This window comes from Hemibagrus wyckioides, linkage group LG07, assembly GCF_019097595.1.
Source record: "Hemibagrus wyckioides isolate EC202008001 linkage group LG07, SWU_Hwy_1.0, whole genome shotgun sequence".
Lineage (NCBI taxonomy): Eukaryota > Metazoa > Chordata > Actinopteri > Siluriformes > Bagridae > Hemibagrus > Hemibagrus wyckioides.
Genome location: NC_080716.1, coordinates 3,784,957 through 3,811,943, shown reverse-complemented (window position 1 = coordinate 3,811,943; position 26,987 = coordinate 3,784,957). Strand labels below are relative to the sequence as shown.

The window sequence follows — 26,987 nt, the reverse complement described above, 5'->3', positions numbered from 1 at the left end:
TTTTTTACTGACTCAGGTTCATGAACTCTGTGTTTATCAAAAGGCTTTTATGTAGAGCAAAAATGCTCCAAAATGGTCATTTTTTCCGATGTTAAATGGTCATAACTTTTGATCAACAAGAGAGAGATTTTCAAAATTCAAACTGTTTTGGAATTGTCTCAATGAAACATCCATTAAAATAAGAAAATACTTAGTTGAAAATTTGATGGTGGTTGCTACTTAAAGTGATACTTTATGTTAGACTGTCTAGATTTTTGGACGGTTTTGACAGAGGAAATAACGAGGCAGAAATATCCCTAATCATAAGATTTATTGATTTCTGAAGATCCTCAGATCTGCTTTACTTTTTTTTATGTAACAATTCACCATCACACAGGAGTCATTTAATTTTTAATGTTTTTTTTTTTCATTTATTAGTTCTCCAGATTTACATTCCTCCTTTACATTCCACTCTAGATACCAGACATTAACAGCTGATTAATAAGTCAGGAATTAAACGAGTTAATCCTCCAACAGAGTCAAGCTGAAAGACAAGCTGAATCACTATAGGTTGCTTGTCCATGAATGCACTGGACAGTTAGCGTATAATAATTAGCGGAAGGACAGTAAAAATGCCTTCTTTCACCCTCCATCAGATATTCTTCACGGTGATAAGCATGAATGCGGCTCTTGTCCAGTTTACACGGTGCTGAAAAAATTCAAAACAGTAATGAAAGATTTAGAAATGCTGCAGAATTCTGTCTTCATTTATTTAATGTGTGTAATTAATACTCACGTTTGCACACTGGGAGATCCGTCCACTCTCCAGAAACACATCTTACTATTTCAGGTCCCGCTCGTTTATATAATACCTTACACTGAACTCGTAATTCCGTTCCACTTGGTAACTCTGTGACATCTCCATTTTCAATAAGGGGTTGAGTTCTGCAATCACGGACTGAAATCAGAGACACTTTGTGAGATTAAAGGAATAATAGTGACGCAGAACCAGAGAAAGCTGTGAGTGAATCTGTGGTCATTGTTAACAAGCAAAGATGTCTCTCTGTTCTCAGAAACAGCAGAACTCCCAGTCGCTGCACCTGAAAGTGTTCATCAGTCTTTTATAAAAATTACCCAGTAGAGTTTAGAGACTTTTATTACTTTTACAAGCAATCGGAATTCCGGTTTTTCCGGTACGGATGCTTAAATTGACCTAAATTCCCATAGAATTCCATTAAAAATTGTTACATTTTATAAGTCATCAAGCTTTCAATCTATCTGTGTTTTCCTTCAATATTAAGTGCAACATTCACGTGATGTATCAAAACACTCGGAACAATGAGGAGAACTGTGTTATGTGTATTCTGGCGACATCACATGCACCCATTCACCCCCAAAAGTATTCGTACCCTATCTGTCCACTTGCCTTCAAAAGTTCTGGACATTACAACAACTTGCTTTTTCAAGCCAATTTGATTTTTGTTTTGCTTTTTTACTCGACAATGAGCTGTGCCATGAACAAACTGAACACTTCACAGACAAGTAGGATTTAAGAGCTTCTGAAACTTTTTCAAAATCATGTGTCTCTATTTAATCAGGTTTAAAAGGTTTTCCTGTGAAATAAAATTTTTATCTTGAATATTTCTGTGTTTATAAAGAAGTCAGGTTTGCAATGAGAACACTTACGTTTACACACGGGCAGGTGCCATTGTCCATCTGTACAAACTGGATAGGCACTTTGTTCAAACTCATAGCCGCGGTCACACTGAAACCTTACAGTTCTTCTTGTAGCATAGCTCTCTGCTAAACGTTCTGCAGGACGGCCGTGTGAGATACGTGGAGCTTTACACACCACTGCATTTCGAGCTTTTATACATGGCTTTAATTTAGAATGTTTTTATTTACTTGTGCACACATGGAGTCATTAACTTCTGACCATTTTACTAAATAGAATATAAAAAACATTATCTGTTGTTTTTTGTTTTCTTTTTCTGGTTGATAAATCTACACGTCTTCCATCTAACTAGAATAAAACACAACCAGTCCAGACTGATGGGAAAATCACTGGTGAAGGATTTCCAGTGAAATGATTTTGTCTTTAATAGATAATCACCATGTTGTTCAGTGTTTTTAAAATGAGGACAATTACGTCTACACACTGGCAGCCTCCAGGTTCCAGTTTCTTCACACTCCGCATAATCCCTGTCTGCAAACTCGTAGCTGCTGCGGCACTGAAATTGAACCCTCTCTCCCATGCTATAGGAGTCTCTTAATGTACTGTCACGTTCACTGTATTGCACTTCTGGTTTACCACACGTTATTCTTTCTGTGGGAAAAAAAACAGTTCTTATTTTAATCTGATAGTCGAGGACTTTAGACTGAACATCAATAATAAATTCACAAACTATATTCGTGTTAAATCCAAGTGTTTGATTTGGGTCATTCTGCTCAGACACCGGTACTGACTGCAGAATATAATACAAAATAGAATATAATTATACAAAATATAATAATATAAATAGAATGAAAATACACAGCAGTAGAATAGAATAAGAATAGAATAAGCAGAATAGTTAAAGTAAAATGTACAATGAGATGGGTGGATGGATGTGGGCAGAATATAGATATAATGTGGGCAGAATATAGATATAATAGTGTGACATAGTTGAAATATTGACACAGCTGAAGGATTCTGTGTGCCTGTCCTGAGTTAAAGTGACTTGTGTGTAAAGTGTGCTGTACATGTAAACATGTGCTGTGCTAATAGTTCGATGTGCAAATTAAGTCAAGTCAAGAAGCTTTTATTGTCATTTCAACCACATATAGCTGACACAGTGTAATGAAACAACGTTTCTCCAGGACCCTGGTGCTACAAAAACATACAACATATAATTACAAACACAGAAACAACAACACAGAGCTAGGACAGAAGTTTGTCCTGGTCACAAAGTATGCAACTAGGTGCAAACAGAGCAAAGACAGGACAGTGCAGAACAATAAGCACAAAAAACAACACAAGACAGGACACGTGGTGCCGAAAAAGAACGTGCAATAAAATAAAATAAAATGATGTGCAACCTTGAGAAACTGCAAAAAAACAGGTCTCTCAACCACTATATATATAGTGGTTGAGGTAGTGCAATAAGTAGTGAACAATATATTGTGAGTCTGTTCACACGTGAGTGTGTGTGTGTGTGAGAGAGAGAGAGAGAGAGAGAGAGAGGGAGGGAGAGAGTTTTGTACAGTTCAGTCCCGGGTGTTGAGGAGCCTGATGGCTTGAGGAAAGAAACTGTTACACAGTCTGGTTGTGAGGCCCGAATGCTCCGGTACCTCTTTACAGATGGCAGGAGGGTGAAGAGTGTGTGTGAGGGGTGTGTGGGGTGTGTAAGAGTGTGTGTGAGGGGTGTGTGGGGTGTGTAAGAGTGTGTGTGAGGGGTGTGTGGGGTCAGCCACAATGCTGTTAGCTTTGCAGATGCAGCGTGTAGTGTAAATGTCCGTGATAGAGGGAAGAGAGACTCCGATGATCTTTTAAGCTGTCCTCACTTCCCGCTTGAAGGGTCTTGCAATCCGAGACGGTGCAGTTCTCAAACCAGGCAGTGATGCAGCTGCTCAGGAAGTTCTTGATGGTCCCTCAGTAGAAGATGGTCAGGATGGGGGGAGGGAGATGGTCTTTCCTCAGCCTCCGCAGGAAGTAGAGACGCTGCTGGGCTTTCTTGGTGATGGAGCTGGTGTTGCGTGACCAGGTGAAGTTCTCTGCCAGATGAACAAGGAATTTGGTGCTCTTGACGATCTCCACAGAGGATCCGTCGATGAACAGCGGAGAATGGTCACACTGTGCTCTTCTGAAGTCAAAAACCATCTTTTTAGTCTTGTCAACATTCAGAGACAGGTTGTTGGCTTTACACCAGGCTGTTAGTTGTTGCACCTCCTCTCTGTATGCTGACTCGTCATTCTTGCTGATGAGACCCACCATGTTCGTGTCATCAACGAACTTGATGATGTCGTTGGAGCTGTGCATTGCTGCACAGTCATGAGTCAGCAGAGTGAACAGCAGTGGACTGAGCACACAGCCCTGAGGAGCTCCAGTGTTCAGTGTGGGTGTTCTGGACATGCTGTTTCCTGAGGAAATCCAGGATCCAGTTGCAGAGGGAGGTGTTCAGGCCCAGGAGGCTCAGCTTCTCAATCAGCTGCTGAGGGACGATTGTGTTGAATGCTAAACTATCTATGAAGAACATTCGTACATATGAGTCCTTACAGTCCAGGTGGGTGAGGGGCAGATGGAGGGCTGTGGTGATGGCATTGTCGGTGGAGCAGTTAGGACGATATGCAAACTGCAAAGGGTCCAGTGAGGGTGGTAGCTGTGTCTTGATGTGCTTCATGACCAGAGGTGGAAAGAGTAATAAAATATTCTACTCCAGTAAAAGTACTGTTACTTCAATGAAATTTTTACTTAAGTACAAGTAAAGTTACTGGTCTAAAAATCTACTCAAGTAAAAGTAAAAAGTAACTCATTTAAAATTTACTCAGTTACTTTTTTAACATTTAATTCTATTGTGACATCAGCAAATCTACTCTAAAATATAACTCTTTTTATTCATTTCATACGACACTAAATCGTGACACTGGTAATATAGGTAGCTTAATTGTGCATTGACACTTTTGACCTGAGTCCCCGTTAATTTCCAACCTTGGTGCTAACCAACATTAGCAATGTCACATACAACAATTAAAGATTTATAAGTATTATTAACTTACCTCAACATGCTTGCGCAGGTTTGATGTTGAGCTTTTGTAAGCTGCCAGTTCAGTCGTCTTGGGCAAACACAGCTTACACTGCATAATAAAACTGTTGCCTTTCTTGCACTTAAAGTCAAAGTGGTCGTGTGAATATGGCCAGGGGTTTATTTCAGAACAATTCTACAGCATTTCACTTTCATCATTTGCGCCTGTCTTGTCCATCTCCATCTTGTAGTCATCCACGGCTTCTGGTTGAAGTGTGTGGTGATGGTCTTGGAGACGGCCACGTCATCGATGCACTTGCCGATGTAGCCGGTCACTTTACCTTTGGCCTCCCTGAACATATTCCAGTCAGTGCACTCAAAACAGTCCTGAAGAGCAGAGGTGGCTCCTGCTGGCCAGGTTTAACCTGTTTCAGAACCGGTTTAGAGTTCGAGTGGTCTGTATGCTGGAAATAGCTTAACAGAGATGTGGTCTGAGAAGCCGAGGTGTGGGCGGGGCTTCACATGGTATCTGCCAGGGATGTTTGTGTAAACAAGATCCAGCGTGTTCACTCCTCTCGTCGCAAAGTCCACATGCTGATGGAATTTAGGGAGCACTGTTTTCAGATGTGCATGATTGAAATCTCAGGTGATAATAAACAGTCTGTCAGGGTGAGCATTCTGCAGGTTGCTAATAGCCCCATAGAGTTCACAAAGAGCCTTCTTAGTATTAGCGCTGGGGGGAATGTACACTCCGACAATGAATACGGTGGTGAATTCCCATGGTAAATAAAATGGCCTACATCTAACAGTCACAAACTCCACTAGCGATGAACAGTAACTAGAAACAAGCACATACTTCTTGCACCATTCTGTGTTGATGTAAACACACACACCACCACCGTGAGTCTTACCACACAGAGCTGCATTTCTGTTGGAACGAAACGCGGTGAGTCCAGCTAGCTGAATGGCGGCGTCCGGAAATCCGTCACTGATCCATGTCTCAGTGAAAACAAAGACGCAGCAGTCTCTGAACTCTCACGGTGTGGTTTGCTGGAGTCAGATGTAGTCCAGTTTACTGTCCATTGAGCAGACGTTGGAAAGAATAATGGAAGAGAGAGCCGTCTGGCTAGGGTTTGTTTTTAGCCAAGCACGGAAACAAAACACCCGCCCATTTTCCACGCTTCCACTTCCTTGAGCACCACGACGTCCTCTCTCCCGGCCACCAGCATCAGGCGATGCCGAGGACTGAAGGCCTGGACTTTGCAGCAAGCCAAGGTCACAAAGCTTCTCAAGCACACTGTCATGCAGGTTGGTTGTTGCATGATTACTTTATGTAACAGTGTCTGGTGGTTGTATACATGAACACAGATGTCTCTTGTGTCCATGTACTTTGAAAAGTCAGGCTAAACACGTGAATAGCACCATTTTGTATCAGGAGTGACTGCTGCATGCTGCTGCCGCACCACCATCTTGGATCTATGAAGATAACAGACACTTCTCCCATAGTGCAACCTGGTTTTTCCCGTAGTGCAGTAGCTCAGTGGTTAAGGAATTGGACCACAGATTGATAAGATTAAGCAGCTGCCACTGCTTAACCCTTAACTGCTCAGATGTATAAATGAGTCAAATTTCAGTCTGAATAAGAGCAAATGTAAATGGTGCCATCTCTTCCCCAGGTAAGTGATGCACCCACAACCGGGGGGCCACAGCTGATTGTTCTGTGTATATTTCTGATTGTTTCAATTTTTCCATTTATTACTAAATGGATTAAAACCAGCAAAACCCCAACTAACACTATGTCTTGTCTGCTTGGTAACCAGGAATATTGACAGAGTGCTGCTCAGGAATATTAGTTCCAGTGAGGACATTTACCTTTACACACTGGCAGACTCCATGTTCCATCGTCACAGAGTGCGTAATATGTTCCTTCAAGCTCATAGTTGCTGTCACATACAAATTTAACAGTGTCTCCACCTGCATAGGATGTTTCTAACTCCTTTTCAGGTTTGGCGTTTTCCACATGTGGAGCGGTACATGTTGCATCTAGAGCCAGAAACAAGGAAACAAAAGAATCTTTAATCAGTCTTTCTCAAACTCAAATAAATAAATAAAATGGGTGAATATTATATGGTACATTATTTTATTTATTATATTTATATATTTACTATTTATTTATATATTCACTACATACACTATGCTCCATGTATGAAAGAGGTCATTATGGTGTAAAGCAGTGTTTAGGTAGTTGGTATGTAGAGTCTGCATGGTCACTCTAAGCACTCTGCAGGTTTGTAGCTCCATATGCAGCAAGCAATGAGGTTCTGGTTCCTTTCTAGCCGAGCCAGCAGGAACTTTCTCATTTACACTTATGGCATTTAGCAGACAACTGAGCAATTAAGGGATAAGGACCTTGCTCAGGGGCCCAGCAACCTTCCAACCAGTAGTCCAATGTTTTAACCCCTAAGCTACCACCTCCCATAGGCTACAGTAGCTCTTCTGCGAGATTTGAACAGACTAGCCGATGGGCACCCACGAGCCTGTCACTACTTCCAGGGAGGACTTTTGGTTGGTACTAACCCTGCTGTTTCTGATGCATTCATCTAACCAGCACAACTTGGTCCTTGTTGACTCACTCGGATCCTTACACTTGCTAAATTTTCCATGTTTTCAAGACATCAACTTCGGGATCTGACTATTCACTGGCTGCCTAATATATGGTACCCCCTGACCCCCCTGGGAGCATTATCCTGCTGAAAAAGGCCACTTCCATTAGGGAACGAACACCTTCACTATGAACAGCAGTGTATAGGTAGGTGGTATGTGGAGTCAGCAGGGTCCCTCAGCGCTCTGCAGTTAGGCAGCTCTATACGTAGCAAACAGTAAGGCTCTGTATGATCTGACTCCTTTCTAGCAGAGCCAGCAAGAACTTTCTCATCAGTTGGTGCTACAGTAGCTCTTCTGTGGGAAGAGAAAGGCTCTTCTGTGGGCCAGAAAGAGACTGGCCGACGGGCCCCCATGAGCCTGTCACTGGTTCTCCTTCCATGGAGGACTTTTGGTAGGTACTAACCCATGCATACTTGGAACACTGCACAAGACCTGCTGTTTCTGATTCAGTCATCTAACCAGCACAATTTGGTCCTTGATGACTCACTCAGATCCTTACACTTGCTCATTTTTCCATGTTTCCAACACATCAACTTTGGGAGCTGACTGTTCACTGGCTGCCTAATACAGTATATGCTACCCCCTGACAGGTACCAGTGTAATAAGATAATAATTATTTGTAGTTTTAACAGTATGGCTGGTTGTTGTAATAGTGACAGAAATAGTTGTATGTTGCTTAGCAATAATAATGTTTCCATTGAGGACACTTACTTACCTTTACACACCGGCAGCCTCCAAGTTCCATTGTCACAAACTGCGTAATGTGTTCCTTCAAACCCATAGCCCTGGTTACATTCAAATCTAACAGTTTCTCCAGAACTATAGGAGTCCTTTAAATCACTTCTCGGCTGGGCGTTAGGCACACTTGGGAAAAGACATGAATTTATCCCTAGAACAACAAACAGAAGAACATTTATTTATTTATTTATTTATTTATTTGTGTGCAGACATGGTGCAATTTACCTCTGATCACAATGGATTATTGTTGATGGTTGATGTGATTATTAGCTGAATCTGCTGGACGTACCTGCATTGCACTGCTGACACACAACTGGCTGATTTGAGATAATTACATGAACACCAGATTGTGTTTCTATTAAAGTGTCCAGTGAGTGTGTAATTTCCATAGACTTGAACATCACAGTTTTTTTTACCAGAAAATCTTTCCCAGAAATTGAGTAGAATTACTGAAAGTGAACAGCTCTTACCCCTCACAGCCAGACATGAGAAAACTAAAAAGACCAGGATGATGATCTTCATCTTCTTCTCTGTTGTTCTTCTTCTTCCTCAGATCGCAGCAGAAAATCTTCAGATTAACGGATATATGACTGCAAAAACAAGCTGCGTTAATGATTTACCCTTCAGCCTTCCTTTACCAGAAACCAGCAATCGTTTCATCACTCCAAACACTGGCGTACCAAATAATAAAAAACAAACAAATATAGTGTTATAACTAAGATTTATCGCATACATACATAATAACATGAGAAGTATCACAGTGTGCCCTGGACACTTTAATAGGAACACCTATTTTTTTTTTGTACTATCAAGGTTCAGTCTTTTAATCATTCTCTAGAAATCAGTTGAACACACAGATGACTGACTTGTTGGGAAAATCAACAGTGGACAGTTTTAGGCAAAGGGCCAATTTACAGCCGTGGCCAAAAGTTTTGAGAATGACACAAAGATTAAATTTCACAAATCTGCTGCCTCAGTTTTTATGATGGCAATTTGCATATAATCCAGAATGCTCTGAAGAGTGATCAGATGAATTGCAATTAACTACCAAGTCCCTCTTTGCCATGAAAATGAACTTAATCCCAAAAAGAACTCTTTCAGGGCAGCAAAAAGAAAAGTAAGGTTTAATCTGCCAAAATTGAAGAGAAACTGAAATGTCTAGTTATTAGCAGAATTAAAAGCTGATGAGCTGCACGTTTTTTGACACCTTCTCTGTGAATATTTTCCAGATTGTGTTTTATATCAAATTAAAGACAAAACATTGATTAGAGTGAAAACACCGGAATTTCGTCACGATCCCAGAATGTCCGAATTCTGGAAGTCAGTGGCTTTGTGGAATATCAGGAACTTTATACACCATATAGAGACATATATACATATTTTTTAAAAACTACAACAGTTATGAAGTGAAACCTTAAAAAGTGTCTTTGTAATGCCAAAACCTGACAACTTGAGTTTATTTTTTAATGATGCCAATTCATATAATTTACTTGACGTATACTCACTGTAACTTTGAAACTCTGATGCCAAATATATAACTACATTTAGTGGCGGACTGGGACAATAAATCAGGCCGGGAATTTGACTCCATCCCAGGCCACCTTTGCTGCTGCCGTCACCACCACCCTGTTCATGTAATCCACCAGAATGCTAATCTTTTAGGCAAACCCTATTAGTTGAGGAAACAGGGAGAATAACAGACCAATTATAAATGAATAAATAAGCCTAAATGAACCCTCAAAAACTCACTAGGAATATACCATCTATACTACCACACCACAGACAAATATAAAATTGGCTTACACTGTGTAGACAGATACACATTTAAATGTTGAAATATATATTTGATGTATTTCCAATGATCAAGTACAGTATATCAAAAGTATCAGAAACACAAACTTAACAAAAGCTATGACAGTGTAAATAACAGATAACAATGTCCACTCAAAGGCATAAGGACAGAACAATACAGTAAGACTAAACAGGAAGTGATTAGCACTTGTAAATAAATCAAAATCCTTGGAATGAGGACAGGCAAAATAATCAAATGGATTATCAAGGCTTTCACTGTCTCTCTCTCTTTTTTTTTTTAATCTTTCCCTGAATCTCTCTCTTTCTCTCTGCACATCTAGTTGCACTGCAATATGAAATAAACACATTCAATAATCTATACTTATATTAATTGTAACTACAGTCCTACTACTGATAATCTCATAAATCATAAAAGCACATATTGTTCTAAGAGAATAGCCTACATGTTTCGTTTTGCTTAGCTTAAACTTGGAAAAAAAAAAAATTCGGGTCAGATCTGGCACTAGAAAATAATCTATCCCCATCTCTATAAAAGTGTGCTAGTTTGTCATTTTCTAACATGTTGCAACATGCTCTTTTAAAACTGCTATCGTTATATATTTTTGGTGATCATCATTAGCTTGCAGTTAGCCATGGTATAGATGCGCATGTGTAGGTAATTTTTGAAAAAAAAAAAAAAATCTTGACCCTAACACTTGCACTTTCTATTCTACTTCTATGATTTCTTTTATTTATTATATAAAAATCTTGACCACTAACACTAGCACTCTATTCTATCTACTTTATATTCTTTTTATTTATTATTTTAAAAACCATGGTGCATGTACTGCGTTAGACTAAACGAGACTTGTCACAGCACAGCACTTACATGTTGCTGGTTTGTTGGTTTGATTTGATCTATTGTAAGTTGCTTTGGATGAAAGCGTCCGTCTGCCAAATGGAGACACCAAAGTATTGCGCGAGTGGTTCTAGTGCATATTCAAGCGCACACTCTTAAGTCACTCTCGTGGTACTTTAACCTCATATACCAATCGGTCTGTGCAGCGCTGCTTCTGTAAGGACGCACTCGAGGCAGGCATAGTAGAATCCATATGCAGATCTTTATTCACAAAAACGGCAGGCAAGAATCGGAATCGATATCGATATGGCTAAGCGAAAGGGTCAAAAACCGGAAAATCAATAACTAGCGAACATAAACCAAAACCGCAAAACCGAGACTCGTAGAAAAACAGTAACAGGCAAAGATCATACACATAGCAGGCAATCAGGAACAATAAATAAGGCTTGGTACGTAATCCACTAGAGAGAACAATACTTCGCAGGGAACAATAGGCAGCGTGCTGCTTAAATAACCGAGTAAGACAGGAAGTGAGTTCGCAAATGTCAATATTCGGGTGATGGCTCCCTCTGGCGCTCTGGTTCTGCAAGCATCGTTACAGGACCCCCCCCCCAGGAACACCTCCAGGTGTTCGTCGACGCGGGCACCCCCGTGGACGAGGAGCAGGTCGATTCGGGAAGCTCAGATGGAATTCCTCAGTGAGCGAGGGGTCGAGAATGTCCTGTGCATTAACCCAACAACATTCCTCTGGGCCGTAACCCTCCCAGTCCATCAGATACTGAAGGCGGCCACCTCGACGACGGGAATTCAGAATGGTGCGCACCTGGTAGGCAAGGGAGCCATCAATGTCCAGTGGTGGGGGTGGTTCAGTGATAGCGGGGCCGGTGGTCTGAGGCTCGTTGAAGGGCTTGAGTAAAGACACATGGAAGGTAGGCGAGATACGATACGATGCTGGAAGCTCAAGGCGGAAAGAAACTGGATTGACTTGACGTAGAATTTTAAACAGGCCAACAAACTTGGAACTTAACTTATGACAAGGAAGTTTCAGTTTTATATTCCTAGTAGAAAGCCACACCTTCTGACCCACTTGGTAAGCTGGGTGGGGACGCTGACGCCGGTTAGCTTGGATCTCTTGTCGTCAGATCGCCCTCTGGAGACGAACATGGGCTCTTTCCCAGACCTCCTGACTATGTCTTGACCAGTCCTCAACTGTAGGCACATCCGAGGGTTCCCCGGACCAAGGAAAGAGCAGAGGTTGATAGCCCAATACACACTGGAAGGGAGTTAAGCCGGTCGAGGAGTGGTGCAACGAGTTTTGGGCATACTCAGCTCAGGGGAGAAACTCACTCCAACGGTGTTGCTCACGGCTGCAGTATGTTCTTAGGAACCTCCCAATTTCTTGATTAAGCCACTCCGCTTGGCCATTGGACTGGGGGTGATACCCAGAGCTGAGGCTGACATTGATCCCGAGTTGTTTGCAAAACCCGAGATGTGAACTGTGGGCCGCGATCAGAAACAATGTCCTCGGGTAAGCCATAGTGACGGAAGATGTTTTGGAAAATGGCTGTGGCTGTTTCCATGGCAGTAGGCAGACCTTTCATGGGGATTAACTTGCAGGACTTGGAAAATCAGTCGATTACAACCATGACTGTGGTGAAACCTTGAGAGACAGGGAGGTCTGTGAGAAAGTCTACTGAGATGTGAGACCAGGGTCGGCGTGGAACTGGCAGTGATTGAAGTAGACCTTCTGGTAGCTGACAGCTCGTTCGGGATTGTGCGCAGACCGAGCAGGAATGGATAAACTCCTCGACATTGTGGTTGAGCGATGGCCACCAGAATCTTTGTCGTACCAGCTGAATGGTTCTACGGGTGCCGGGGTGTCCTGAACTCAGGCTCTCATGGGTCCATCGTAATACTTGTTGGCGGAAACCTATGGGTACATAAACTTTGGTCGGTGGACATGTTGGGGAAGGAGCTTCTGTTGATTTCACTCATCAGGTCCCACTGCACAGGAGCTACTTGGACAGATGGTGGAAGGATAGGCTCTGGGCTGGATGGTGGCTCCAGGGTTTCATGGATTCGAGACAGGGCATCTGCTTTCCCATTCTTAGACCCGGGGCAGTAGGAGACTGAAAACTTGAATCGTGTAAAGAATAGAGCCCACCTAGCTTGCCGTGGGTTGAGACGCTTGGCTTCCTGAAGATAGGCCAGATTTCTGTGATCGGTAAGGACCAGGAACGGGTGGCGGGCCCCTTCGTGCCAGTGTCTCCATTCTTCCAGGGCAGCCTTTATCGATAGTAGTTCCCGGTTCCCTACGTCATAGTTAATTTCGGCCGGTGTGAGCTTTCGGGAGAAAAAAGCACAAGGATGCAGTTTTCCGGACTCAGGTTGAAGTTGAGAAAGCACAGCCCCTATCCCATGGCTCGAAGCGTCCACCTCCACTACGAACGGCAGCTCAGGATTAGGATGACAGAGTATCAGAGCGGAAGAAAAACTTTAAGTTTCTGAAAAGCAGCTCTGGCATGATCAGTCGACTTTAATTTCTTGGGCTTGTCTTTCAGCAGTGAAGTCATTGGGCTAGCAATGGCACTGTAGTTCCTGATGAATCTCCTGTAAAAGTTCGCAAATCCGAGGAAGCGTTGCAAACCCTTGATGGAGGTAGGTTCGGGCCAGGATGTAATGGCAGACACTTTCGATTGATCCATTTCCACTCCTTCATGCGAGATTACATATCCTAGAAATGTTACTGTGGAACGATGAAACTCACATTTCTCCAGTTTCACATAGAGATTGTGGTTGGTGAGGCGTTGGAGGACAGCACGAACATGAGAAACGTGTTGATCTAGGCTGGCGGAATATATGAGGATGTCATCTATGTAAGCAATGACGAATTTGTTTAGCATATCCCTGAACACTTCATTGATAAGTGACTGGAAGACGGCGGGGGCGTTCGTAAGTCCATATGGCATGACCAGATACTCGTAATGTCCATGTGTTGTGTGAAAAGCCGTCTTCCATTCGTCACCCTCCTTTATCCGGATGGGATTGTAGGCGCTGCGCAGGTCAAGCTTGGTGAAGATTTTAGCTCCTTGTAACTGTTCGAGGGCTGCGGGAACCAGGGGAAGAGGGTAAGGATACGGGACTGTGATTGCGTTCAGGCCTCGGAAGTCAATGCAGGGTTGAAGGCCGCCGTCCTTCTTTTCTATGAAGAAGAACCCTGCTGCCGCTGGTGAGGTAGACAGGCGGATGTATCCAGCTGCAAGGGCTTCCTCAATATATTCCTCCATAGCAAGCTTTTCAGGAAGTGACAGGGGGTAAATGCGATTCTTAGGTGGCATGGTGTTCGGAAGAAGGTCAATGGCACAGTCCCAGGGTTGATGTGTGGGTAATCTGGTGGCCTTTTCTTTACTGAAGACCTCTTGGAAATCTTGGTATTCTTTAGGGAGTGTGACTTGGAGCGATGATTCGGGGCTTTCGATAGACGTGGAAAGGCATGGACGGGTTATCGGGTTGCAAAAACAGTTCTCTAGGCAAAAGGTAGACCACCTTTTTAATTCTCCCTCCTTCCATGAAATGTCCAGGTCATGAAGTTGAAGCCAGGGAAGGCCTAGGACGACAGGGTTTGATGGTGAGGAAATAACGAAAAATCTCAGTCTTTCTCTGTGAAATAATCTGATCTGAACCTCCATGAGAGGTGTGTGGTTAGTAAGAAGGCCCTACCCAATGGGCTGATCATTTATGGCAGTGACTTAACGGCGGAGTGCATGGGATAGTAGATAGGCCGAGCTCACGGACCAGGTTGCTGTCTGTCAGGTTCACTGCTGATCCAGAGTCAACCAGCGCTGTGACAAAAAAACGAGAGTCATTGTGAAGGACGTAGGCAGGAAGAGAAACCTTAGAAACCAGCTACACGACTCCTCTCTGGGATGTGGCAGGCTTCCCTGGGCATTGGAAGACTCTGTGACCTGGTTGTCCACAGTAGAAGCACAGCTGCATCTGCACACGGCGTTCGCGCTCCACCTCAAACACGAGACCTCCCCAGTTGTATAGGCTGGTGACTTCCTCCTTCTGGCTGTGGTATTCCATAGTGCCACGTGGTGAGGAACGAGGTGTGGGGGTGCGAGTACGATGCTGGCGCCGCAGGTTGTCAAGGCGAATAGCAGTGGATATGTACTGGGAGAGAGTAACATCAGTGTCTCTGCACGCCATTTCCGCCTTCAGCTCTCTAGTAAGTCCTTCCCAAAACACCGCTATTAATGACGCCTCATTCCAGCCTGACTGAGCAGCGAGCGTGCGGAACTTAATAGTAAACTCAGCAGCTGTATCAGTCCCTTGGCATAATTCCAGTAATAGGACAGAAATGTCTTTACCCCCTGCCGGATACTCAAACACTTCCCTGATCAGATTCGCGAAGTAATCAACTGAGGTCTTGACCTGAGGATCCGAATCCCACACAGCTGAATCCCAATCCAGCGCCTTGCCCGTCAGCAGAGATAAAAGGAATGCGCATCTGATGCTATCGCTGCAGTACACCTCCGGCTGTTGAGCGAAAAAGTTGTCACACTGGCGCAGGAAACCTCGGCATCGATCCGCGGCACCATCAAACTTTTCTGGCAGCGCGAAGCGTGGAAATTCACTGCGCGGAGGCGGAACTGGAGCTGCGGCAGGAGATTGTCGTTGTCGTAGCAGCGCGTTGGTGGCTTTTAACGCCTCCACCTGGTCCTGGTAGAACCGGATTATATGTCCTTGGCGAACTAAGGTTGCACGAGGATCCGCTGGATTCTCTGATGGCGAAGTATTATGTAAGGACGCGCTCGAGGCAGGCGTAGTAGAATCCATATGCAAATCTTTATTCACAAAACGGCAGGCAAGAATCGGAATCGATATGGCTAAGCAAAAGGGTCAAAAACCGGAAAATCAAGAACTAGCGAACATAAACCAAAACCGCAAAACCGAGACTCGTAGAAAAACAGTAACAGGCAAAGATCATACACGTAGCAGGCAATCAGGAACAATAAACAAGGCTTGGTACGTAATCCACTAGAGAGAACAATAGGCAGCGTGCTGCTTAAATACCCGAGTAAGACAGGAAGTGAGTTCGCAAATGTCAATATTCGAGTGATGGCTCCCTCTGGCGCTCTGGTTCTGCAAGCATCGTTACAGCTTCAAGTCAAACACACCGATTACCTGCCTCTGGAAATAGCCAATTAGGCAGTGCGTCGCTGACGCTGGGTCATGTGGTGATGTCATTTTCACATCCATTACAATAAGAAAATACAAAATTTGATGGTGGTTACTACTTAAAGTGGTACATTAGGTTAGACTGTCTAGATTTTTGGATGGTTTTGACAGAGGAAATAACGAGGCAGAAATATCCCTAATCATAAGATTTATTGCTTTCTAAAGATCCGCAGATCTGCTTTTCTTTTTTATGTAACAATCCACCATCATCACACAGAAGTCATTTCATTTTTAATGTTTGTTTTTTTGTTTGTTTAAAGTGCTCCAGATTTACATTCCTCCTTTACATTCCACTCTAGATACCAGACATTAACAGCTGATTAATAAGTCAGGAGTAAAACGAGTTAATCCTCCAACAGAGTCAAGCTGAAAGACGTTTGTCCGATCGAGCCGTCGATACAGATCACTGTCAAAACAAGCGCAACACAATATATCTGAGTATTAACACTGCAGCACAGACAGTCCTAATCTACTGACACGCTTATTATTCTGGATTAACTGAAAATAAGTGTTTATGAACTTACCTGTTTGAAGCGACCTACAAACAAAATAAACAGCCATCAGAGATCATCTCAATAAAATCCACCAAATATTCATCCTTAATCAACTTTTTTTCAATTGATCAAATTAACCTTGTTGAGCATAATAATAACCACAGGACCTTATATCAATTCTGGATGCTAAAATATAGGATACACTTACAATTACTATAGGTTGCTTCAGGGGCATTTCTAGGATTTGAAAACATCAGGGGCTGAGCCTAAAACATCAGGGGCTAATTAGGGAGAGGGGATAAGCAAGAATAACACTTTTTGCAAGAGCATTTTTATGTAGCATTTTTAATAATAAATGCAAATTAACACAAATAGTATGCAACAGCAGGCACTACTGTGTTGATTATTCTTTATTTCATATTTATTTGAGGATGGAATCATCAGAGAGTACCTCCTAGAATTCACTCGAGCAAAACAGTCAGTTACCAAACTACTATTGTATAGTGCTGAGAACTCCTTTTTCAACTGACAAAACAGCCAAATGATTGAGTGTATTTTGGCCCATTGTTTGCCTAAGCCATGTATGTAGATGGCGCATTGCACTAAATGACCGCTCACAGCTGGAACTGCTGACAGGTATTGTAAGTGCTGCTTGAAGAACCAAGCTCAGGGTAGGAAACATGTCGGGATCAAGGAGTTTGTTAGCACTAGCCGTGTCAGAAATAACTCCTTCTTTCTTCTTTTTTTGCCAGGAACTGTTTCACTACCAGAATTTCCTCTTTACAAAGTTGGATTTTGTAATGTGTCACAATGAGGTTTAGAGATTCCTCACTAAGAAAGTCATCAGCTGCTGGATTGCAAGCTTGAATGCCCTTCATGAGCTTTTCCCCAACACGAAAAAATCTGTTGCTCAGCTCACTTATCATGCGGTCAAGACATGGATACAAATGATGATGTTTAAGTTGTTTGGAGCTATCACATGGAGCCCTAGTGCCCAAAGTGGAATCCACTGTGTAATCATCCATCCGTCTCTGCTTATGGTGGGGACCAGACAGGATCTCTGAGATGTTATTGGACAAATTGGCAAATTACTTTTGTCTCCTCGTAAAGCTGTTCTGCTGTTTCTTTACTGCTCCACATTAAGGTCAGGGTTTCAAGAACAGCATCTTTGTAGAATGTTGCTTTGGCCAGGTCCACAGATTCTTTCTGGAAATACTTATGGAGCCCCTCTGTAGCAGATAGCAAACTCTTGAACATTACAACCATATACACACTGGAAAACCTGGACAGTTTTGATAGCAGCTCAATTGCTATGGGTGTGGCAACTTTCTCCAGGCATCTTAACAAAGCAGTCAAATTTTCAAGCACAGCTTTGACTGAATAGAGTTGGCATTCCCATCTAGTTTTAGAGCGCTGGACAAATTCACTGTTCTTTAAACCTAATTGTTTCTGTGTGTCATGAAATGCTTGATGATTGACCATTGAAGTGCTAAAGAAGGAATAAACATTCCCTGTCTCAAAAAATTTGTCTGCCTCTAGTACAGCCCTACAAGTGTGACAAAGTACCAAATTCAGTTCATGCAAAACAGTGCACATAAACTGCTTCAGGGTGCTTCTCACAAAAACTGCAAAGCTTGAACTCCTCCACCTCATCTTTCATTACTGAAGCCCCATCATAGGTTTGAGCCACGCAGAAGACATCATTCAAGCCTTTTGATTTAGTACATGTTAATTTGCATCAGTGATTGACTCTGATTTGAAACTGTTGAGGCTGGACAGTTCAATGAAGTGCTGTTTTACTGTGCCTTTAGCTGTCACATAACGTACACATACAGCAAGCTGCTCAACATGGCTATCCCTTGCTTCATCTGCCATAACTGCAAACATTTTTGATTTTTTCACCTCTTCAACTATGGAGGCAGTTATTTTTGCTGCACAGCACTCAATCATTTCATTTTGTAAAGAAAGACAGAGATAAGTAGCATTTGAGGGTGGTTTGTAGCTTTGAAGGACGGGATCAAATTACTCCAGGAGCTTCATCAACTCCAAAAAGTTCCCCTGAATTCCACTAGACTCTGCTTCTTCATGTCCACCAAAAAAATACCTTGCTTTCCTAGGCCTAGTCCACATGTACATGGGTATTTAAAAAAAAAAAAATCTTGTCCACACAAGCATGGTTTTAAAAAAATATCTGTCTACAAGAAAACGCAAAAACGCTGTCTGAAGCGCTGTCAAGAGCATGCCAATCCAACAGGTGGCGATATAATCTCAACCGTAAAACCATGTTGGCCAATCAGAAGCCTGAGAAAAATGTTATTACCGGTTCCGCTAGGCTAACAATATGGCACACCGAGGAAGGGGAGAGTCATATGTGTGGACTGATAATGAAGTAGAATTATTTCTTAATGTCACACTTGAATATAAAACTAGCAAAACACAGGAAAACCTGGACTGGGAGTCTTGTCAGTCCAAGTACGCTGACATCCTAGCTCTTTTCCTTGTGCAGTACCCTTCTGAGACGTCCACAGAATTTCCTCATCGCAAAGAGGATATAACCAGGGCCATCATCACCAACAAGCTAAAGGCAACACGGTGGAAATACAGACAAGTGGTGGACTCGGAAAAGCGGTCACGGCAGAGTGGTTCTACTCTACTTTGAAGTATGTGAGCTGATATGGGGTGGTTCACCAGCAACGACTACCATTTCATCCGGTATAGAAACGACAGATGTTAATACGGCTTCTCATCACAGATCGGATTCTGCATCTTCATCTACACTTGACTTGTCGCTTGCGGAATTGTCTTCTGTGTCTGATGAACTTCAAGAGTCTGATGGCAGCAATTTGGCCCCCTCGGTGGTGAAAAAGAGAAGAGATCTATTTCATGTATTTTAGCGTTTAATCGTTGATCATTAAGAAATGCATATGTTTATAAAAGTAAACTGCAGACTAAAAATGCAGAATGGCCCCTTTTAGAATAACAGATTTTTTTTTTTACTGGATTTTAAGTATTGATGTATTAATGTGCTCATCACTTTAGGGAAACATTTGGTAAAGGTAGGGCTCATCTTACTTTTTATACTGGTGAGTATTAATATTCTGAATCTGCAAAGTAGCAACTGAGTTATCAAATAAATTTACTGGAGTAAAAAGTACAATATTTGTGTCGCAGGCATGCCGGACCCGACCCTGCACCAGCGCACTCACTCTCCTGAATATTGAGTTCACCTGCACCTCATTAGTTTCTTTCCTCCACTCCCCTATTTAAGAGCACTCTCTCCACTTCTTCCCCATCTGGTCTCGTTTAGACACCGACTCTTTATAGCGCTGACATTCGTGAGCTTTATCACCTACTTCCTGTTTTGCCCCGACTACTCCCTTCTCCTCCTTTTTTTTCTCCTCCATGATTACTCACTCAACTCACCTCCGTGCATGGCATCTACCTCCAGCTCTGGCTCACAGTCTCCTCTGTAAAGCTGAGTATTCTCCACTCTCCCTCTTTCCACCCGTTTTCTGTTTCCAATCAACTTAATACTCCATTGCCTGTTCTTCTCTGGTGTTTGTGTGACAATTTGCCTCCAAAATACTTAAGACTTAAAAGAAAGCTTCCAGCTGAGACACAGTTGCTGTATGCAGTCGAGGAAGACATCCAGATGAAAAAGAGAATTTTGGACATGATGGAGACATTGGAGAGGCATGCTTCTGAAAATTTCAGGAAATTATCTACTAGTCTTGAGAGTCTGACCAGCTCAATTGCAAGTTATAATGCATCCACTACCACAACCATTCAACGTGCCACCATACCAAACCAGGGGCCCTTATGGACACATCTATGCATCTGCACCACCACCCAACATTATAGCTGCCACATTTCCACCCAACACTACACCTGCCACATTTCCACCCAACACTACCATAAGTCGATCACCACACACATCTGGCTCTACCTCACCTGTACAGAGATACAGGCAGTTTTTGTTCACACAAGCCCTTTTTCAAGATGACATTTGAAATTCCTGCCAAAAAACATTAGAAGGCTATTGTTTGAGCTGCATCTTTGTATTTTATTTTTTTTTGTTATTGTTTTATAATCCTCCAGGTTGAACGGCTGAAGGTACAGCGTTAAGTCATAGCCGGAAGTGGCGTGTGTAGATGTGTTCGGCTCACACGCATGACGTCACCATTTTGCATTGTCGTTTAGGTTTCTGTTTCGTTTTCTTTTTCCTTATTTTCTTTTGCTTGTTTTTTATGTATTTCTTTTAAACAGTGCTGTTCTTGATTTGGTTTATTCTTTATTGATTAGTGCATCTGCTTAATGTGTTCTGGGTTTCTGTTTGTATTACTGTACATCAGTTGCTTTTTGTTTTTGGTTTTCCTTATTTTTTCTTTATTCTTTTTCATGATGTGTGCTGATAATTGTAAACGTTGTTTCCTTTTTTGGTTTGGAGTGAATGGTGTGTGTGTGTGTGTGTGTGTGTGTGTGTGTATGTGATTGTTTTGAAACCTGCAAGGTGATATTTTCCCTTCAGAGTTGGGGCAGCCAGCGATAGCCAGAGTGTGTGCCTTTTCCGTGTGTCGGTGGTGTATCTGGTGGCTGCAGTGCTCACAGTAGGTGTTGCGTACGTGCTGTGGTGTTGGGGTGCACGTGAGTTTGGTGTTCTCTGGCTTAGGGAGACCAGCATCCAATTCTGGAGAGGTAAACTTAGTGATTGTTTGGTTGTTTTATGTATATCCCTTTTATCTGCTAATTTAAATAAAAAATTTGTGTGGTCAACTCTGGTCTGATACCTGACTCAGCCGTAGCTAAACCTGTGTGTCCGGTGAACTTAAGCAGAGGGTGAGTCCCCGGTAATAGGCCCCCGGGGTGGCGTAGTCGGTTATTTTGAGTCATGAGTCAAATGTAAGCGTAGGGAGAAAGGGTGGTGTTATCTAAGCCCAGACCCAAATCTAGTACCGCCACACGAAGAAAGAATTTTACTGAGCTGTAATGTATATGTGACAAATAAAGGCTAATATTCTTCTTCTGAATAAAAATATACCACTCCCAACACTGTATCACAGAAGTTCCAAAGTACAAGAAAAAATATAAACAATATTAAAATATGAAATATTAGTGTAAAAATTCAACTATCAATACTAAATTTAAACCTTAAAGAACATCATTGCATATTGTGGATGAGTTTTGGTTCATTGTACCACTTTTGTTTTAGGGGCAGCAGCTCTCCAGAAGCCTTAAGGGCTGTGATTTTATCTTCTATAGCTGGATCTTCTTGAATTGCAGCAACACATTGTGTGGCAAATGCACTAATTGTAATTTGACTGTTGTGGTTTTAAAGCAGTTCCTGATACTTGACAGGTGCCTCAAAGAACAGCTCTGTGATTGGAGCACTGACTACCACTGTGTCCTGGTCCACCCCAACATGCTTGAAAGCAGCTGACATGGTCCCTCTTCTACTGAAGTGGTGAAGAATTTTTTTGTATCGGCTCACCACCTGCTGTGGGTTTTGAGAGAAAATAGAATTAGTGTTAGTATTTGCTTTTATTATTCCCACACCCACCTTTGACTTACATTGTTTCAATCTATAGTATGATACATTCCACAAACATCAGTTTTGAAAGAGAGCAGACCACCCCAGTTACACCCAGACAATATCAGAACATTCCAACATTGAATGCTTAAATTAAGCCCATGAATAAGGTTCCTATTATACAGAGTTGTGCTGATTTATTGCTTTATCTAACCAAAAAATATTTCTCATCAGGGTAGTTTATATAGTTTTCTGTAACCTCTACCGCGAAGTACTTGGAAGCTTATAAAGCTGTTATGTAATGCTTAAAATTAGCATTCTAACCTCTCTTACATGTCTTTGCTTCTTTGACTTCCTGCCATACTTTTTCCCTTTTCCCTTCCTTTTTGTCCTCTTCTTCTTTCTGCTCCCCTCTGATGAGGATGTCTTAGAGGAGGAGTCAGACATAGTATCAGAGGATGATTCATCTGAGCTGTCACTAAAGGAATCTGAAGACAAGGCAGTTGCCTGGACAGATCCTGTGTCCCCTCTTTTAAGAGCTGTTAAATAGATACAAATGCATGCATAAGACCCACAGCTAGTGGCACATGGCACATAGGAACACAAAGTTAAACTAACATAAGTTCACTGTACTATAATTTCAATATGTTTTATCTGTAGGGAGACTTACCTGATGCCAGTTGCTCTTTTAGATAGTCTCTCTCTTTGGTCAGCTCATCAATCTTCTCCTACTTTGAGCTTACACATCTCCAACTCATGGGATTTTCTTTTGTCTGCCAGCTGTGCCATGGGGACCATGGACACACCTGGTTTAAAGTAATTGTAGAAATTATTCAATGGATTTAGAATGTTCTGCTTACTGTTTACAACTTTACTGTTGTCTAACAAACTGTCATCCCGCCCTGCCCCTGTATATTACACAAAGAGAAAAAAAGCCTCCTGTTGACAGCTAGGTTTCTGCCAGCCTGATGATGCATACAGTCCAGCATGTCACAGTGCTCCCACCCCCCTGTGTGTCCCTGGCATCAAGACCTGTAGCAAGCCACTAGCTTGCTAGCCATCATCCATAACGTGCATCTGTAAACCAAGAAACATACTCACCTATTAGGTGGCAGAAAGATATGGCAGATCGCCGCCACCGTCCACACCCCACTTGCAGGGTGGGGCAGCAGGTCTGGTTGTCTACTCGCAACCTGAAGCTCCATCTCCCTTGTCATAAGCTCAGCCCACGTTTCATCGGCCCATTCACCATCATCTGCCAGGTCAACCCAGTCTCCTACCATCTGCAGCTGCCACCCACATACCGAATCTCTCCCACCTTTCATGTCTCTCTTCTTAAGCCTGCCTATGATCCCCCATCTAACACCCCCAGTCAGGACGAGCCTCCACCCCCGCTGGACATTGATGGAGCCCCGGCCTATCAAGTACATACTCTCCTGAACTCTCGTCGCATCCGCAACCATCTACAGTATCTGGTCGATTGGGAGGGCTATGGTCCTGAGGAACGCTCCTGGGTGGATTCTGCTGACATCCTCGACCCCTCCTTAATGGAGGAATTCCACTCGGCTCACCCAGATCGTCCCGCCCCCCTATTTCAGCAACTCTTAGTAAAATGACAAAGAAAATAAGAGAAGTCTGTCAGCAGTGGAAAAGATGAGAAGGTGTACAGGTCAGCAGATTGGTGGAAGAAGGGAGTTTGTTGTGATAGATGAAAGCCATTTTCGGCACAAAAGAAAGGTATGTTACAGCAATATCAACTTTAAATAAATATCAAATTTAGTTTAACATGTTAAATCTATGTTAATGAACATGTTAATTCTAGTACTCTGCTAATTCAAGGTGAGGGGATGTAAACTTCACCCTAATCCTAGCATAATTTTTATTGCATATTAAGCCAGTAAAAATGTACCAGAAGTAACAAAAATGGTCAAGGATTGTATAAAAGATGTTATGGTAAAATAATGAAAACTACAAAAGTGCAAATGTTGGCATTAACAAATTAATTAAAAATCAACTTTAGTTAATTTCTGATGAACCAACATAGGTGCTTACTGTGCAGTAAATATCACGATGATGAAAACAAAATCTCAAATCCATAATGGGATGCAAACTTTTGCACTAAACTGTACCAAAGTTACTGTTATTATGATCTGTCTTGTTGTGGCTTTGTTTGTTGTGTTGGTTTTCGATCAGTATGGTAGAGGAAGAATGGCTGGTGGGTGGAAAAGAAAGAAGTGGGTCTTTGGGATGCTAGATGTGACGCATCATCCACAGCGAAGATCTGGAAAACCTATTCTACGTCTTCTAGAGAGTTCAATTCAATTCAATTTATTTTGTATAGCGCCTTTTACAATGAACATTGTCTCAAAGCAGCTTTACAAAAGAAGAAAAACAGGGAAAGGGGAGGGGAAAAATAAATAAAAATAAAATAAAATAAATGAATAAAAATAACTAAATAACTAGAAATAAGAGCAAATCATTAAATTTAATAATTAAACTATTTTATCCCTAATGAGCAAGCCTGTGGCAACGGTGGCAAGGAAAAACTCCCTGGGATGGAATAAGGAAGAAACCTTGAGAGGAACCAGGCTCAGAAGGGAACGCATCCTCATTTGGGTGACACTAAACAGTGGCCCATGAGGAACTATTAAGTCATTGTAGTTTCTAAGATCATTACAGACACTAATACTTTGCTGTCACAAGCTGACAGATGTAATGGCAGATCTGTGACTGTATGAAAGTCCCCAAGTGGCTCTGTCCATGGCTGTCTCCTGGTCCACACAGATCCATCCACAGCATCAGTGGGCACCAACAAGCGACGAGACTCAGACCAGGGGTAGGGCAGTGGTCACACTGGAACTGGCAAACAGTGGGAGCTCAGGAGGGGTGTATAGCTCGACAGAGAGAGAAAGAGAAAGATATTAAGAATGATTCTGATCATGTGATGTTTAAGACAATGTAGATTAAGTGCAAGCAGGGACTCCGACAAGACTAGCTATGACAGCATAACTAAAAGGGAGAGAGCCAGAAGGTGACAGACATGAAGGCTTCCTGGGACATAAGGCGTCCAACCACTTCACAGTCAGCAAACCTGAGCGACTTGTGAGAGTGGTAAGATGACAGCATCCAAACATCCCAGTACACCAAACACTAGGCATGGAGAGCCTACAACAGGGGTGTCCAATCTTATCCGCAAAGGGCCAGTGTGGGTGCAGGTTTTCACTCCAACTGAGCAGAAGCTATACCTGAGTCTACTGAAAGCCAAGATCTACTGATTAGCCAGTTGGAATCAGGTATAGCTTCTGCTTGGTTGGAATGAAAACCTGCACCCACACCGGCCCTTTCTGGATAAGATTGGACACCCCTGGCCTACAAGGAACAGATCTGGAAGCTTAGGGGAAATCAGACCGAGAGTTTGCTTTCTGACCACCTTGCAGTTAATGAGTGGAATGAATGGATAGCAAAGAAACACCATGGTGGTGCATTTGGCAGACCGATTCATGACATTTAAAAAAAGTACAAGTAGTCATTCAGTCACTATAACCACTGTAAGAGCGCTGAGATGGCAGGAATTGATGTCTTTCTATGGGAAAGATAAACTTAATTTATTTTGTCTTGATAGTGTCAAATGTAAATGTCATATATTGTATATTTGTTTTTTCTATCTCTGCTAATTGTGAGTCTTCAGTTTGAAATGTAGAATTTGCAAATTTGTTTTTGTGCTCATTTTCTTGCTTATTTTGTGCATCTAGAAATAAATATTTCTATGTACTCTATCACTCTTTGCTGTGTTTGTTTCCTTTTTCTGTTGAGAAAATAACTGAGCCTTTAAATCTCCTTTGCAACTGCTTTATAAGGCATAGATAGTCCTCGCTTTAGATGAGCTCACAAAAATAGTTAACTAACAACTAGTAAATGGTTTTTATGTACCTGAATTAATCATGATTTATATTTAGAATATGTGTTTATAAAGCATTTATTAGTACTCATTAACAGTACATCTAATGTATAAATGTACATTTACATTGTTTATTAATCATTTACTTACACTTTTCAAATGATCTTATAAACCACTGATATCCCCTTAATAAATGGTTTATATGTAATTTAATACTTATTGTAAAATATATAAATTGATCATTAATAAAGTATGTAAATGCTATTATCAAGCACATTATATATATATATATATATATATATATATATATATATATATATATATATATATATATGCTTTTTGATCATGAATAAAGCATTTATGACAACATTAATAAACTGCTTGCTAATGAGTATTAATATAGAAGGAATGCTTTGTAAATGATTAATAAAGTATGTACTCATGCTTAACTAATGCTTAATAGTATGCAGTTATTATAAAGTGTTACCCTGTAATCAGTTACTTTACTTTTATAAAGTAATCGAAAAGTTACACTACTTATTACAATTTAAACAGGGTAATTTGTAATCTGTAGCCTATTACATTTCCAAAGTTACCTTCCCAACACTGACCATGATGCCTGTCCCGTGACCCCTGTCCCGTGACGCCTGTACCGTGACAGTTCGGGACGAATACATGTATCTTTACACCCCTAATAATCATGCCTACTTATACTTATTGTGTTCTAGAAACAGTTGAACACAGAAGGCAGAGCATACCTGGGTTTATTTATCAAGAAAAATAACTTCTTTTAATGACCTGATCAAATGGATTGTGTTTAAAGAAATGGATTAAATGTTGTGATACTACATTGTAATCACTCTCACCGGCTACTTTCTTGTTTTCTAAATCAGCCACTTATCGTCACGTCCATCTACTTTATGATTATTTATTTTATCACTGACTTCTCAAAATTTCTACACCCCAGTCTGATGAAACTCGGTTCAATGTTTTTGTATTAGTGTAATGGTTTAATTTATTATTATTAATTTTTAATTTTCAATTTTTTGAAACGCACCTTTAAAGCTTTTTATGT

The 26,987-nt window shown here is 41.7% G+C and overlaps 1 protein-coding gene and 1 pseudogene across 2 annotated transcripts; both read right to left on the bottom strand.

The window, feature by feature from the left end:
• Positions 1-378: 378 nt before the first annotated feature.
• Positions 379-8,969, bottom strand: LOC131355641 (complement factor H-like). Of its 2 annotated transcripts, XM_058394051.1 has the most exons (6): positions 8,840-8,859; positions 8,573-8,692; positions 8,080-8,253; positions 6,573-6,743; positions 776-937; positions 379-688 (listed from the first exon to the last, which is right to left on the bottom strand). In XM_058394051.1, the coding sequence occupies exons 2-6, from the start codon at positions 8,622-8,624 to the stop codon at positions 519-521; spliced, it is 729 nt and encodes a 242-aa protein (XP_058250034.1). In that variant the 5' UTR covers positions 8,625-8,692; positions 8,840-8,859; the 3' UTR covers positions 379-518. The 2 variants fall into 2 exon arrangements, with proteins under 2 accessions (XP_058250034.1, XP_058250033.1); XM_058394050.1 differs by lacking the exons at positions 379-688; positions 776-937 and adding an exon at positions 955-2,305 and having other exon boundaries at positions 8,840-8,969.
• Positions 8,970-21,645: 12,676 nt separating this feature from the next.
• Positions 21,646-23,003, bottom strand: LOC131355876 (coiled-coil domain-containing protein 106-like; annotated as a pseudogene).
• Positions 23,004-26,987: the final 3,984 nt, after the last annotated feature.

Bases quoted from the DNA above. Each gene is read 5' to 3' on its own strand.
- LOC131355641 (XM_058394050.1), bottom strand. From the start codon at position 8,624: ATGAAGATCATCATCCTGGTCTTTTTAGTTTTCTCATGTCTGGCTGTG. The intron at 8,254-8,572 runs GTAAGAGCTGTT...TTGTTGTTCTAG, and splicing joins CTCATGTCTGGCTGTGAGGG to GGATAAATTCATGTCTTTTC. The intron at 2,306-6,572 runs GTAAATGTCCTC...TTTTTCCCACAG, and splicing joins GAGTCTGCCAGTGTGTAAAG to AAAGAATAACGTGTGGTAAA.